The following is a 12397-nucleotide window of genomic DNA, read 5'->3' as shown; positions in this document are numbered from 1 at the left end:
ATGCTCCAGGATCTCAGAGCCTACACACTTCTGGGAGGGAAGGGAAGAGGAAGGGGGGAAAAAAAAAAAAAAAGAAAAAAAATCTATCTATCTAAATCTCACCATTTATATTGACACCTGACTGGAAGCAAAATTATTTTACAAATCTGACATCACTACAGCCCAACACCCACAGGCTTCCATGCTCCACTTTGGCACTTGCTCATTCTTCAGCCTGGAGCAAGCTTTCTAACACACCACTCTAGCTTTCCAGGATACATGTTAAAAAAAAAAAAAATAATCTTAAGCAGCCACATTTAGCCTCTCTCAGATCAGTGCCTGTGTAATTTACAGGAGTAACAGGTTAGATTGACCTAGCTATAAGTGAGAAAGATACATCACAGCTGGACATCTTAACCAGCCTGGAAGCCTTTGCCAAGCTTCTCCAGGCTTTTGAAACACAACCTATGATTTTCAACAGTGTTTTCTCCTAACAGCGAAAGAGAAACATTGTGCCTACCCATCCTGCATCAGAGGGGCACCCCTGCTTCCTTGCAGCAACATGAGAAAATGTTGTCTCTTTCAGCAAAGCTATTTCCAGAGCCTATTTACTGGTTCATTCAAGCCTAGACTTTCTAATTTTGCAGCATAATCTGTATTTCAGTCACCCATGAAACTGCTGAACAGCCTGCAATTGTCTGCAAATCTGCGCCATGGCTTGTGCTGTCTGAGCTCAGGTACAGTCATTAGCAATGGCACACAGCACTTTAACGGGAGGTTCGTTAAACCTGCCAGGAGCATTTGCCAGAAAAATACAACTCGCCCCCGCTATTCCTTCCCCTTAAATAGTTTAATTAATGCCATCACCCTAGCTTTGACTCCAGAAAGTGACAAAAGCAGGGACATCGGGAAGGAGGCAGGTATGGCATAGGGAATGATCAGCTGGAAGGGAACCCCTGCTTCCCCTTATTCATTTATCTGGTCCTGCTGGGTGTGGGGGCACGCTCCTGCTCTATCCCCCCTCCCCAAGGCTCAGGCAGCACAAGGGACACGATGGCCAGCAGCAGATCTCCCAAAGGGAGAGGAGACAAGATCAGAGGGCACATCCCACTGATCGCAGCACGCTTGGTCTTCTCCAGAGGGAAAGTGGACTGATTTCCTTGCAGAGGGCTGAGGCAGATGCTGGCACCAGCACTGCTTGGGCAGCAGAATGTGAGAGGAGAGGGGGAGAATGGGGAGGGGGAACTCATGCCCTCAGCCACGAGAGCTCTTGCATCAGCTCGTGCCAGCTTGCGAAAGCGAGCCCTGAGGAAGGGACCTGTGCCGAGTCAGCTGCAGCATCTGGCCCCCTGCACAAGCGCACAGGAAAAAGCTGCCCCGTGGTCACGACCAAGGCAATGCCCCAGTGAGACTAAAGTGACCCAGAAGCGGCACGCTCTCCGCCCTTGAGATAATCAGATTTGCTTTCTTCCATGACTTCCACATTTGCCGAGTGTACTTTGCCCCACAGGAGCTGCAGCCAGCAAGCAGAGCTCTCCGCGGTAAGAGCGGCACGCCTCACCTGCTGCACGAGTCCACGGACAGACGCCAGCTGAGGCATTACTCAGGCACACGCGTCCCTGCTCGGAGCTCCCACGCCTCTTCCCCTACCTCTCGCCTGTCCGAAGGAAACTCCTCGCAGGACAGGCTTAGGGCTTTCCACCCCAATGGGTAAATTCAAACCTCCTTCTCTTCAGCGGGGCAGCAGGTTGGAGCGCTGTGCACCCAGCCGTGCTGAGCCAGCAGGTGCAAGGTGCCCATCCTTCCTCCCTGGACGTGCAAACAGCAACAAATACTGGAACAAAAGGCACCCTCATTAAAAATAGCTTTCCCCCTGCTTTCTTTTAAAGAACCTGTTCTCCTCTAGCCTCCCTGTGCACTATTTTTAACTGCTAGGCAGGCTGTGCATCCCCTTCCAACCACTGCAGCCAGGCGCTCCTTAAGCACCCCTCCACCATTTCCTCTCCAGGAGATTTCACCTCCCATCCCAGCACCCTCCTCCAACAAGGGGGGGCCATTTCCACATAAATCTACTCAGCGAACAGCAGAGGACCTAACCAAAATATCACAGCAGGCAGCTCCAGCTCTGTCTGTCAGATGATTGCTGAGCACAGCATGTCGGGAGCCACTTTGCCCTTCTGGGGAGAGCTTCCCAAGGACCTCGCTGGTCCCTTACCACACAAGTCATGCACCAGCTGCTCAGGAGCACAGGAACTCACTGAAGGTTGGTACTGGGCAGAAAACCACTTTTGGTAGATGGTAGATGCTCCTTGACTCCACATCAGCATGAAACAAAAGCCTTTCAAAGCTGCGTGTGTTTGTTCAGTGGAAAAGGATTAACTGCCTTTCATTCTCCTAGATGATGCAATGACCTGTAGCACCCAGGAATGAAAAGCCCTAGGTTCATTTCTCCTCTGCTTCCCTCCTTTGCAGCAAGCACCTTCACCTACGGACAGCCTATCTCTTCCTTCAGGTTCACTAGAAATTTCACCTGAAACACTTTTTCCAACAAAACTACAGCACCTGCAGGAAAACTCTTCAGTTTAACAAATCAGCATCCAAAAGTGGTTTCTTTACACAAGTCCCAGGGAGCTCCAGGCAAGAGGCCACAAGAAGTCAGCTCAGTACAGCACTGAGGAGAACCTGCAGAGGAGCACCGGCAGCTCGGGCTGGGGGCTGTCCCTCCACAGAAGGAGGCTCATCTCCAGGCTCCCTCTGCAGCTTGGGGCAGACAGGTAGCAAAACAGGGTTAGGCTATTGAGGTGGTTTGAATGGTGAGGGCAACTCAACCTTGGCAGTTCTGCATTTTAGAGACAGCACTTCAGTGCTCTTCCGACTCCCAAAGCACCCAGGACTATTATTTACAATTTCCCTTAGGCGGGCCATAAATCCAAGCACAACCAGCAAGCTCACCACAGTGTAAAAGGATCCCTGTGGCAGGCTAATTACCTTTGCAGGCTATGCAAGCCTATACAGCTTGCTTCTGTAAGGTAGCTTTGAAAACTTCAGCTAATGACTGTGTCTAGCAGATCAAACTTTCCACTTTCTATTGTTGTGCTCAGAGCAGCCAGCTGAGAGTTCAGGGGCAACAAACCTCCAGGGGAAGAAATCAAGGCCATTAAGAAAAAGGGAAGAGGGGCTATGAAACAGAAGATGAGTTCACAGAGGATTGCAATGGCATGCTACGGACTTCAGTGGAAAAGGAATGACAGTAAATCTAAACTGAGAGGAAGCCTAACAGATTATGAATACTAAAATCAAAACTGTCACCACCACCAAAACAAATAAAAACCCCTGTTACTCCCATTCTCTTAAGACTTTAGGGATTAATTCTCTTCTACTCTATACCAAGATGACAATTCTGGTTTGGTTTTTTTTTTTTTTTTGTTTGTTTGTTTAAATGAAAATATGTGATGCAGAAAAACCCAATCCCCTCACCTCCCCAGCCAAGTCAGAAGATTTACCAGAGACTCAGGTGCTCCATCTTTCACATTTTCTTACTTCTTCAGAAGTACACTGATGTTCATGCTGCTAATTTCACACAGATCTCTCCTAACACCTACTAGCTCTATTCATGCATTGTCTATCCAGGCAGCAGTGGTTATAGCAAACACTTGAATTATAGGGAGAGGGTGGAAATCAGACTCAGATCCTTGCTCTGGATCAAGCAGAGCATGAACTGACCAGAATCTCCCATTTGCTGAATGAAAGCCTTGGCCAGCAAGCTATTGTCTGATCTAAGGTGACACATGCACTCTCTTGCTCTGATCTCAAAAGGCCCATAATGAAACTTTTACTTAGAAGCCATTTCCCCATGAAAATCTTCAGTTCCAATGACTCTCTTAACACTTAAAGAAAACACCAATCACAAAAAACTAACTTGCAGCGTTGGGCTGTGAAAAATCCCAACAAGCCTAATTGACAGCTGAATGTCGTACTGGTAATGGCTGAACCCTGCTCCCATGGGAACCACAGTGGTTAAAACACTTCCCAGTAAAAGTATAATGGCTTCAGTGGTAGTTTTGTTTTTTTGATGAAAAATTCACTAGAGATTACATGACCAAAGGCAAGAGAAGAAAAATAAAAAAAAAATAAAATGTGTATCTTGGGTACCATATCAGTTATAACAAAGAACTACAGTACAGAACAAACTCTCATATACTCTAGCCAGGCTTCTTTCCCCTTGGTGTAAAACCAAAACAAAAACCTGGAACTTAATACTACAAAACACTTAACAAAGAGTAAGGATACTGTGCTAAGTCTTGATGGGTCAGATACTATCTATGACAGGAAGTAAATAAAAATTTATGAAGATCTGTACATCAACTTTCAGGATATAGTTAGATAATACTTTTCCAGAGCTGTAATAAAAAGGGAGAATTTTTTTTTTCCTCTGTTGGTGCAGCACTACCTGTTAATTACAAACAGCCAAGGAAGTAGAAGCAGAGGGAGTTCTCTGGAGCATATCCAAGAGACAGATATTAGGCTGGTGGTATCATGCATGTAGTCTCCAAAGGCAAGGCTTCCAAAAGGAATTTTCAAATATTTTGGCTACAAGTTTACCAGTCACCCCAGATATGAATACGTAGACATTTCTTACAAGCTTTCCCTCAAATTTCTCTCAGTTATTTCCCCCTCCCCCCATGAAACAGACAAAACCAACCAAACAAAAAAATTCTTGATTAAAGAACCTCAGGCTCTTCTCATATATTTTTGCTGTACTTTGCAATCCTGAGGCAGGGACATGGGATCTCTTGCTGCAAGTAACAGAGGAATTTCTGAAAAAGGGCCAGAATACGTACTGCTAGAGACAGCAAGAGTGGGGAGTCTCCTACTGAGTTCAATACTGCAAGGTGAAATCCACTCCCATTACACATTGTGGCTACAACACAGGTGACTTCTAGGTTTAAATAACAGCAAGCAAACCCAAATCACCTTATAACTCTTTTATACTGAGCTCTTGAACAGCTTCACAGACTGTATCAACCTAAAGAGACAGCTGCAAAATTCCTACTTCCTTACCAAAACTCAGGCTAAAGCTTTTTCAGCCCATATGATTGCGGTTTGATCTGTTTGAACAAAAGCAGGAAGCCAGAGAACAGCAAACCACATACTCAATAAAGAAACGTTTGGATGGGTGATGAAGGCATACTCACGCAGTGCGTACAGGGAGAGGACTATTCCAGCCAGGCAAAACCCCTCAAAAAACCTGAGTGTGCTGAACATGGTCACATTCACTGAGAGTGCCACAGTCAGTCCAAATACCAAAATGAATATGACAGAGAAGAGCAGCACAGGCCGTCGACCAACCCTAAAAATAAGGAAGTATGGAGAAACAGTGTTAAAATGCAGGAGGTACATAACACTGGATCATTGCAACTGGCAAAGAGGGGAACAAGTCATGCAATCCCATCCAAATATTGCCACCAATTTTGAATGCTTCTCATTTTTTTCTGCTTACTAAAACCCAGATTCCTCAGTCAGCTTTGCACTGACAAGTTCATCTGAGATGGGATTATACAAAGACAGCACATTGTATTACTGTTTGATTTAACCATCATTTTCAAAACAACAAAGATGAACAAGGAAACATCTAGGAACTCCTGTAAGCCCCAAAACCAAGTCCCTTGGAGATTAAGAGCAACTTCAAGAGCTTTCTGTAGTATCATGGCAGAGTGTATAGTATTATGTGTTATATGGCAGGGTATATTATTATTTCTCTATAGTCTACAGCCACAGAGCTTACTGCAGAGGTCTCCTCTTCCCAACAGACATGTGCTTTTTAGGCTCATCTGCAAGAAGCTCAAAAAACCCTACTTTTCTTGGCCTTGTTGTTGAGTGCAAGCCTAACAAGTAAGGACTGAGCACAAAACAGTGCTTATGTTGCTTCACTGAGGCTTAGAGAGCTGATAGTAACGCCCACAGGAAATCTGTGAGCTCCAAGTCCCTCCACCTTGTATCCCCACAGGAGCTAGAGACCCACAAAACCAGACCTACTACAGCGTAAGGAAGAAATAGCTCCGAAAATTATTACTGGCAACAGAGGTGTGAGGATTTGCAGTCCTCCTTTGCAGCCGCAACCCATAGTTGCACGTGTTGGTGCAGTGCTGATGAGGAGGAAGGCTTACACTGTCACCGAACATGGGGGCACTTGCTGCAGAGTTGGGCTCCTTTATGTCAAAGGAACATGAGATTTTCACATCTCTTACTCACACACTTTGTGTTTATAATTCCCCTTTCCCCCACTCTTCCTGTGCAAGGAGAATGATACAAAGCACCAGAGCACACAGCTATTTTTAAGCAAGAATTGGATCATTATGTGGAGATTTCCAAAATTTTTCAACTTGTCAACTCCCACAAGTTTTCCAGTGGAACTGAGGATCCCTTTTAGTCAGCTCCATATGCCATTTCCACAAAGAATATATGAACTGGCTTTTCGTAGGCAGCTTTCACAGACCCCATTCAAAGCAGTCTGTCAGCTGCAAGCCAGCCATCAGGTTGAATGTCAGCACAATAAAGAGCATTTAAATCTCACAACTTAGTCCAGTTTCACATGCTGAAGTGTTTCTATTCAGTTACTTCAGCAGATTGTTACCAGCAGCTATAAATTATATTACATATATGCATTCACAATTATAACTTTGGTTTTTGCTTTGCTTAGAAATAAATGAGATCAATAAAATAGAGGGTGAAAGACTGAAAAGGAGATGTTTTAATTTTTCACATTTTGGGGAACTGGAAGAGTGCACCAGTATGTGTATCATCATTCACACTTTTTCAAAGTCACACCTAGGAAGACAATGTCAAGGCTCCTTGCAGGTTTAATATTTTCTTCAGCTGTAGCAGCACTTGTGGGGCACCTCACAGATTTAACTTGTTGGCATTAACCATGTGATGTTTTTACACTGGAACATACCAACATGCAAACTGAAGACAGCAAGGTCAAAGCAGCCTGCTCTCAAACACCCACCAGAAAATGAGCTGCTGTTGGGCTGAGTGTGGGAACACATCATCACTGACTCCTTGATACGCAATGCACTGGGAACATGCTCAACACTGAACACAGCAGTTACTGCTGTGTGTCCTTCAGATTTTATATTTATGGAACACAAAGCACTTGGGCAGGGAGGGGAAATATCTCATATGAAACCTTGAATACAGAAAAAACAAACTCTCAAACCTATGAACTCTGTGTTATCAGCGATCTGCGCAGTCTTTTGCAGCCCTATTTTCATAATTGCCAAGCTGTAATTCGTACTAATTAGTATTTGTGGAAGTGTTTTGTAGATGGAAGGCATTATGCAAACATTCAGAATTAGGAACTTAATTCTCATCACAAGCTTGACCTGCCATTCCCTGATGTTCATTAAAAAGACCTCATGCTTAGCATACTCCAGTTCCCTTCTTCCCCTTCTCCCACCCTCTGTACTCGAGTTTATCTATTACTAGAACATGAAATTTCTTCTAACATTATGCAAATGAATGGTTGCTGCTAATGAAGGATCAGGAAATCCAAGACCCTCCTGGGCCTGTGAAAGCCAATTGAGGCCAGATAAACTCTCCAGTAAGGGGCACCACCAGCACCTCCTCCCAGACATGAAAGTAGTCTCCTTCCTCACCAAGGCATGCAGCACATTCCTCAGAAAAACAAAGTTCCAGGGCAGCGATCAGCCATACATTTAGTGAAGCAGCAGTGTTTTGACAGGGAGGTGTCTTAGAGCATAAAAAAAGCCTTTTATACGTAGACAGAATTATCTAACAGTACATGGAAATGCTTGTGAGATATTAAGCCATACACGATCTCTCTGGTAAAACAGCCCCAGCATGCTATCTGCTTCCATCCAAGCTATTCCAGAGAGAGATTTCTGTGCCACAAAAGTCTCAGTCTACACTGCATACTATTTTCTAGATCAAATGTTAAATGCTGCCTGCACAGGTAAATAACTAGGGATACAAGCAACTCCAGGCTTTTGAAGAATCTGCAATCTACCCAGTGCAATACACAGATATATCAAGAGGATATTCCTAATGTCGTCAGAGTTGCACCACAGGGGGAGAGTAAATCGCTTGAGGACAAGACCTGCTCTTCCTGTGCTCCTACGCATGTACCTTGCCGCCCTGAGAAGACTAAGGTGCTGCACATGGGTCGGGGCAATCCCAAGCACAAATACAGGCTGGGCGATGAGTGGACTGAGAGCAGCCCTGCAGAGAAGGCCTAGGAGTATTAATGGGTGGAAAACTGACCATGAGCCAGCAACATGCACTCGTAGCCCAGAAAGCCAACTGTGTCCTGGGCTGCATCGAGAGCAGTGTGGCCAGGAGGTTGAGGGAAGGGATTCTCTCCCTCTATTCCACTCTCATGAGACCACACCTGGAGTTCTGTGTCCAGCTCTGGGGACCCCAGCCTAAGAAGGACATGGACCTGATCAAGAGGTCCCAGGGAGGCTACAATAATGACCAGGGGGCTGGAGCACCTCAACTGTGAGGCCAGGCTGAGGGTGCTGGGGATGTTCTGCCTGGAGAAGAAAAGGCTCCGGGGAGACCTTAGAGCGGCCTCCCAGTGCTTAAAGGGGGGACAGGAAAGGTGGGGAGGGACTCTTTATCAGGGAGCATAGTCATAGGATGAGGGGTAACAGTTTTAAAGTGAAAGAGGGTATATTTAGATTAGATGGAATAAATTGTTTAAAGTGAGGGTGGTGAGATGCTGGCACAGGTTGCCCAGAGCAGCTGTGGCTGCCCCCTCCCTGGAAGGGTTCAAGGCCGGGTTGGACGGGGCTGGGAGCACCCTGGGCTGGGGGAAGGTGTCCCTGCCCGTGGCAGGGGAGTTGGAATTAGATGGTCTTTAAGGTCTCTTCCAACCCCAACCATTCTATGATTCTATGCAGCTGATTAAATTGCTTTTCTTATGTTGTTTGCAGGTTTTCTCTCTGTTTTGGGGCTCAAGTTGGTGCAAAGGCTCTAATAAGCACCAGAGCAGGTGCAAAGCAGGAGCAGTACTGAGGGGCAATGAGAGGCAGAGACCTACTGTCTTGATGCTACATGAACACCAAGCCCACCTGCTCTGGAAGGAAGGCTTCTACCAGAGACCTCAACAGCCCCTGTCCAGAGCAGGCAAAACTGCCAGCAGTGCTCTGCCTGTTGAACAAGTCACTTATTCACCTGTTAGATACAATCAGACTTCACACAGCCGAACACCTTCCTCCTATAGATTTTCCACAGAGAGCTATCCCAGTGCACACACCTACTGTGTTTTGAACACAGACCACTGAGTTTACTCAGCAAATGACCTTAGTACACTCTATGCCTTTGCCACATACAGCTTTAAAAGCCCTATTTCAAAAAGGAGAAGTAAAGCCCCAAACCCTAATGGTACCAAAAAAACCAAAGCCCCTTCTAATTACCTGAACTGGAGAGTGGTACATAAGTGAAATGAAAACAGATTTTGAAACTTTCTAACACTTTTATACATTACTCTGTTCAATCTCCCCTGCTCTTGCTTGGGATGGACATTTATTTTCTCTTCTTCTTCCTTAGTGGAAACTCTGGTTGTGATTAAATAGCAAAGAAAATCGCATTTAGTACTTTTTTAACCAGCCCCAAATTATACCGTTAAATGACAAAAAGACTATTCAGCACAGGTCCCTTGATGGGTCAGTTACATCAGCTGGCAGAGGAACACGAGGGCTGGCTTTGGTGGCAGCAAACCATGTCTTTTCTGGTCACCCATGAAGGGCAAGGGGGTCACTGTTCCCACCAGCCACCAAGTTACACTTTTTCTGCTTTGCACCACAGCTGGAAACCAGATTCTCCTTAAGCTCTCCTAAACTCACTAGATAAAAAAAAAGGAGGACCTCACTTTTATATCAGGGAAATTTTACGCTCCATTAGCTCAGCTAAGCAGCTTTCAGAGGGATCCAACAAGCACACGTGGCAGCACGAAGTACACACTGGGGACAGAAATGGCTGGAAGATCAGGATGCTCCTTTTGGTGGCAGAGTGCTATTAAATCTGCTTATCGCAATTCTCTCTTGAAAACAGTGCCTTAAGCAACAAGTCGTTCACTTATTTGTGACTTATTTGTCAATTATATCAGCATTTTCCTAACTTGGGAATAAGTCTGCTTTCTCCACACTGATTCCTTTTTAGGAAAGTCGAGCAAGATCCTTCATTCATTTCCCCACTATACTTTCTATGTGTTGCTAGAGCCCTGTTTTACTTTGGTATTTTAATCAAATTCAACTGTATTTCATCGTGCATGTTCCCTGCTTCACTGAAAAGTCATGATTCCTCACTTGCGTAAAACCTTTTAGTGACTATTCTAGAATTAAGATGCAATTTTGCTATAAATGCTTGAGCCAAATTACTGCACTGCTGCAGGGGGCCTTTTCTTTCCCAACTGACTGGTGAGTTGCTGAGGCTTTGTAAGATTTCCCTAATAGGCAACTCTTCTTCTTCCTTTCCTGTTTTAATGAATGGCAAAAGAGTTAACTTGGGGCCATTTAAAGCACCAACATTGGCAACTGTGCTGGAAGCCACTGAAATGACTGGGATAGCATCACAGAGCTATTGTTTCAGATTCTGCAAGTTTCCATTGAAGTCACTTGAGTCATGCCTTTATTTTTTTTCCCTTCTTTTTCACTACAAGATCCTTTATTTAAATAAAAGCTGAACTTTCAGCATAACTGGGGTATCCAATAATGTTTTCACTACTGCAATTTAAAGAATTGCACTTTAGGCTTTTAATTTAATACCCCAATATTAACAACACATAAGTCAGCGATTCCTGAACACTACATTGAAATGTTTGCTTAACAAGAACTTTAAAAATAGAACAATGGCAAGGTTTGCAAAAAACAGCCTTTCACCCACCAAAAGACACTGTGTAAGCATAAGGTTGACATTACATTAGTCTTGTATTCAGACAAATCAATGCCACTTCCAATTTCTTTTGGCCCTATCTCTTGGTTAAAAAAAAAAGGAAAACCTTAAAGACTTCATTTATATAATTAGAAAATACTTAATTCCGTACTGGTGTTACAGCTGTAATAAATTGTGTCAGGGAAGAAATAACTAAGCCAACTATCAAGTAGTTTATTTATGTTATTTACCTTGATATAAATTACTCAGTTCAAGCAATTAACACACAGTTTTAAACTGTTTATTCATCATGCTTCTTTCAGAACCTGAGAGATTATTATGCAAAGGTTCATCATGAATATAAAGTAGAAGAAAATCTAAACAATATTTAATACTGTTATTTATTTATTGCTACATTGCATTAAAAGATTTTCTACTTACCAGTCAGCTATACATCCTGTTATTAAGTGGCCGAAGATTAATCCCACCAGTAGAGAGAATTTAGCAATGTGGACTTTCCACGCAGAATCACAAACAAGATCCCACTGGAAGGAAAAAAAAAAAAAAAAAAAAGAGATAAACTGAAATAAATTAGTTTCTCAGATGTGTTTAGACATACAAACATTGGTGTAGAGCTGCTTCCAAATTTCAACCCTAGCATGAGTGCATGGAAATGGCAGAGGAAAGCTTTCCCCTTCAAGTCACATCCCAGACCCCAAACAGCAAATTAAAGACTCATTTACTTCAGTGAGTTCTATCAGACCCTTAATTATAAGATGACAATATCCAACACTTAAGCCTGCCCCTCTCCAGGCCACGTGAGTTTAGACTAAAGGGCGTATCTCCATCAGGCATTGGCAGTAGTGGTGTAGCTAAAGTATCTCACCATAGCACACCCGACACCTGGTACCAGAGACCCGTGGAGCCCCCCCCCGCAGCAAGCCTGACAATTTTAGAGCAAGTTCTCCAACTGACCTCCTCAGGGCTGCTTGGAAACTTGGGGAAAAGCAGCTGCTTTACCACAGACCCCTCATGGTCATTAGCTCTAGGCTCCCACAGACAAAGTGTCCAGATACTCCTCTTTCAGGAAAGCATGCTAACTGCCCAGGGTGCGGAAGGGGATGAAGACTAACTAATGGCACAGCTCATCAGGATGAGTCCTGGCATGGAGCTGGCTGGGGCAGCCGGAGATCCCAGCACGGCTGCGTGACTCCCTGGGAGAGCAGCTCCCACAGCGACATTTCACAGCTCAGAGATCAGACAGGGGCTGAACCGCCATGCTAAAGCTATCCCTGATATTGAAATTACCCTTTCTGTCCAAAGGAAGAGAAAATGGACCATTTCAGGCACCCTGTCATTAGGGTACTGCTCCATTCCCATGAGAAAGATGAAAACAACAAGGTTTCTAATGAGATTTCCCTAAATTCCAAGGCATTTTCCTCTGAGGCAGTAGACTGAGACTCAGGAGAACCAGGCTGAATTTCTGGCTTTACCCCAACATCCTCATTGCCCTCAGACATGT

General features: G+C 44.5%; 1 protein-coding gene across 2 annotated transcripts in view; it reads right to left on the bottom strand.

Annotated features, from left to right (window-relative positions):
* SLC22A23 (solute carrier family 22 member 23) overlaps window positions 1–12397 on the bottom strand; it is a 117555-nt gene that overhangs the window by 87710 nt on the left and 17448 nt on the right. For both annotated transcript variants that reach the window (XM_042806801.1, XM_042806802.1), the window contains exons 2-3: window positions 11317–11420; window positions 5175–5329 (exon numbers count right to left, since the gene is read on the bottom strand). In XM_042806801.1, the coding sequence (XP_042662735.1) occupies window positions 5175–5329; window positions 11317–11420 (259 nt within the window). The remainder of the gene's footprint in view (window positions 1–5174; window positions 5330–11316; window positions 11421–12397) is intronic.

Source organism: Tyto alba, unplaced genomic scaffold, assembly GCF_018691265.1.
Source record: "Tyto alba isolate M040663 unplaced genomic scaffold, T.alba_DEE_v4.0 Super-Scaffold_48, whole genome shotgun sequence".
Taxonomy (NCBI): Eukaryota; Metazoa; Chordata; class Aves; order Strigiformes; family Tytonidae; genus Tyto; species Tyto alba.
This window is presented reverse-complemented; position numbering and strand designations above follow the sequence as displayed.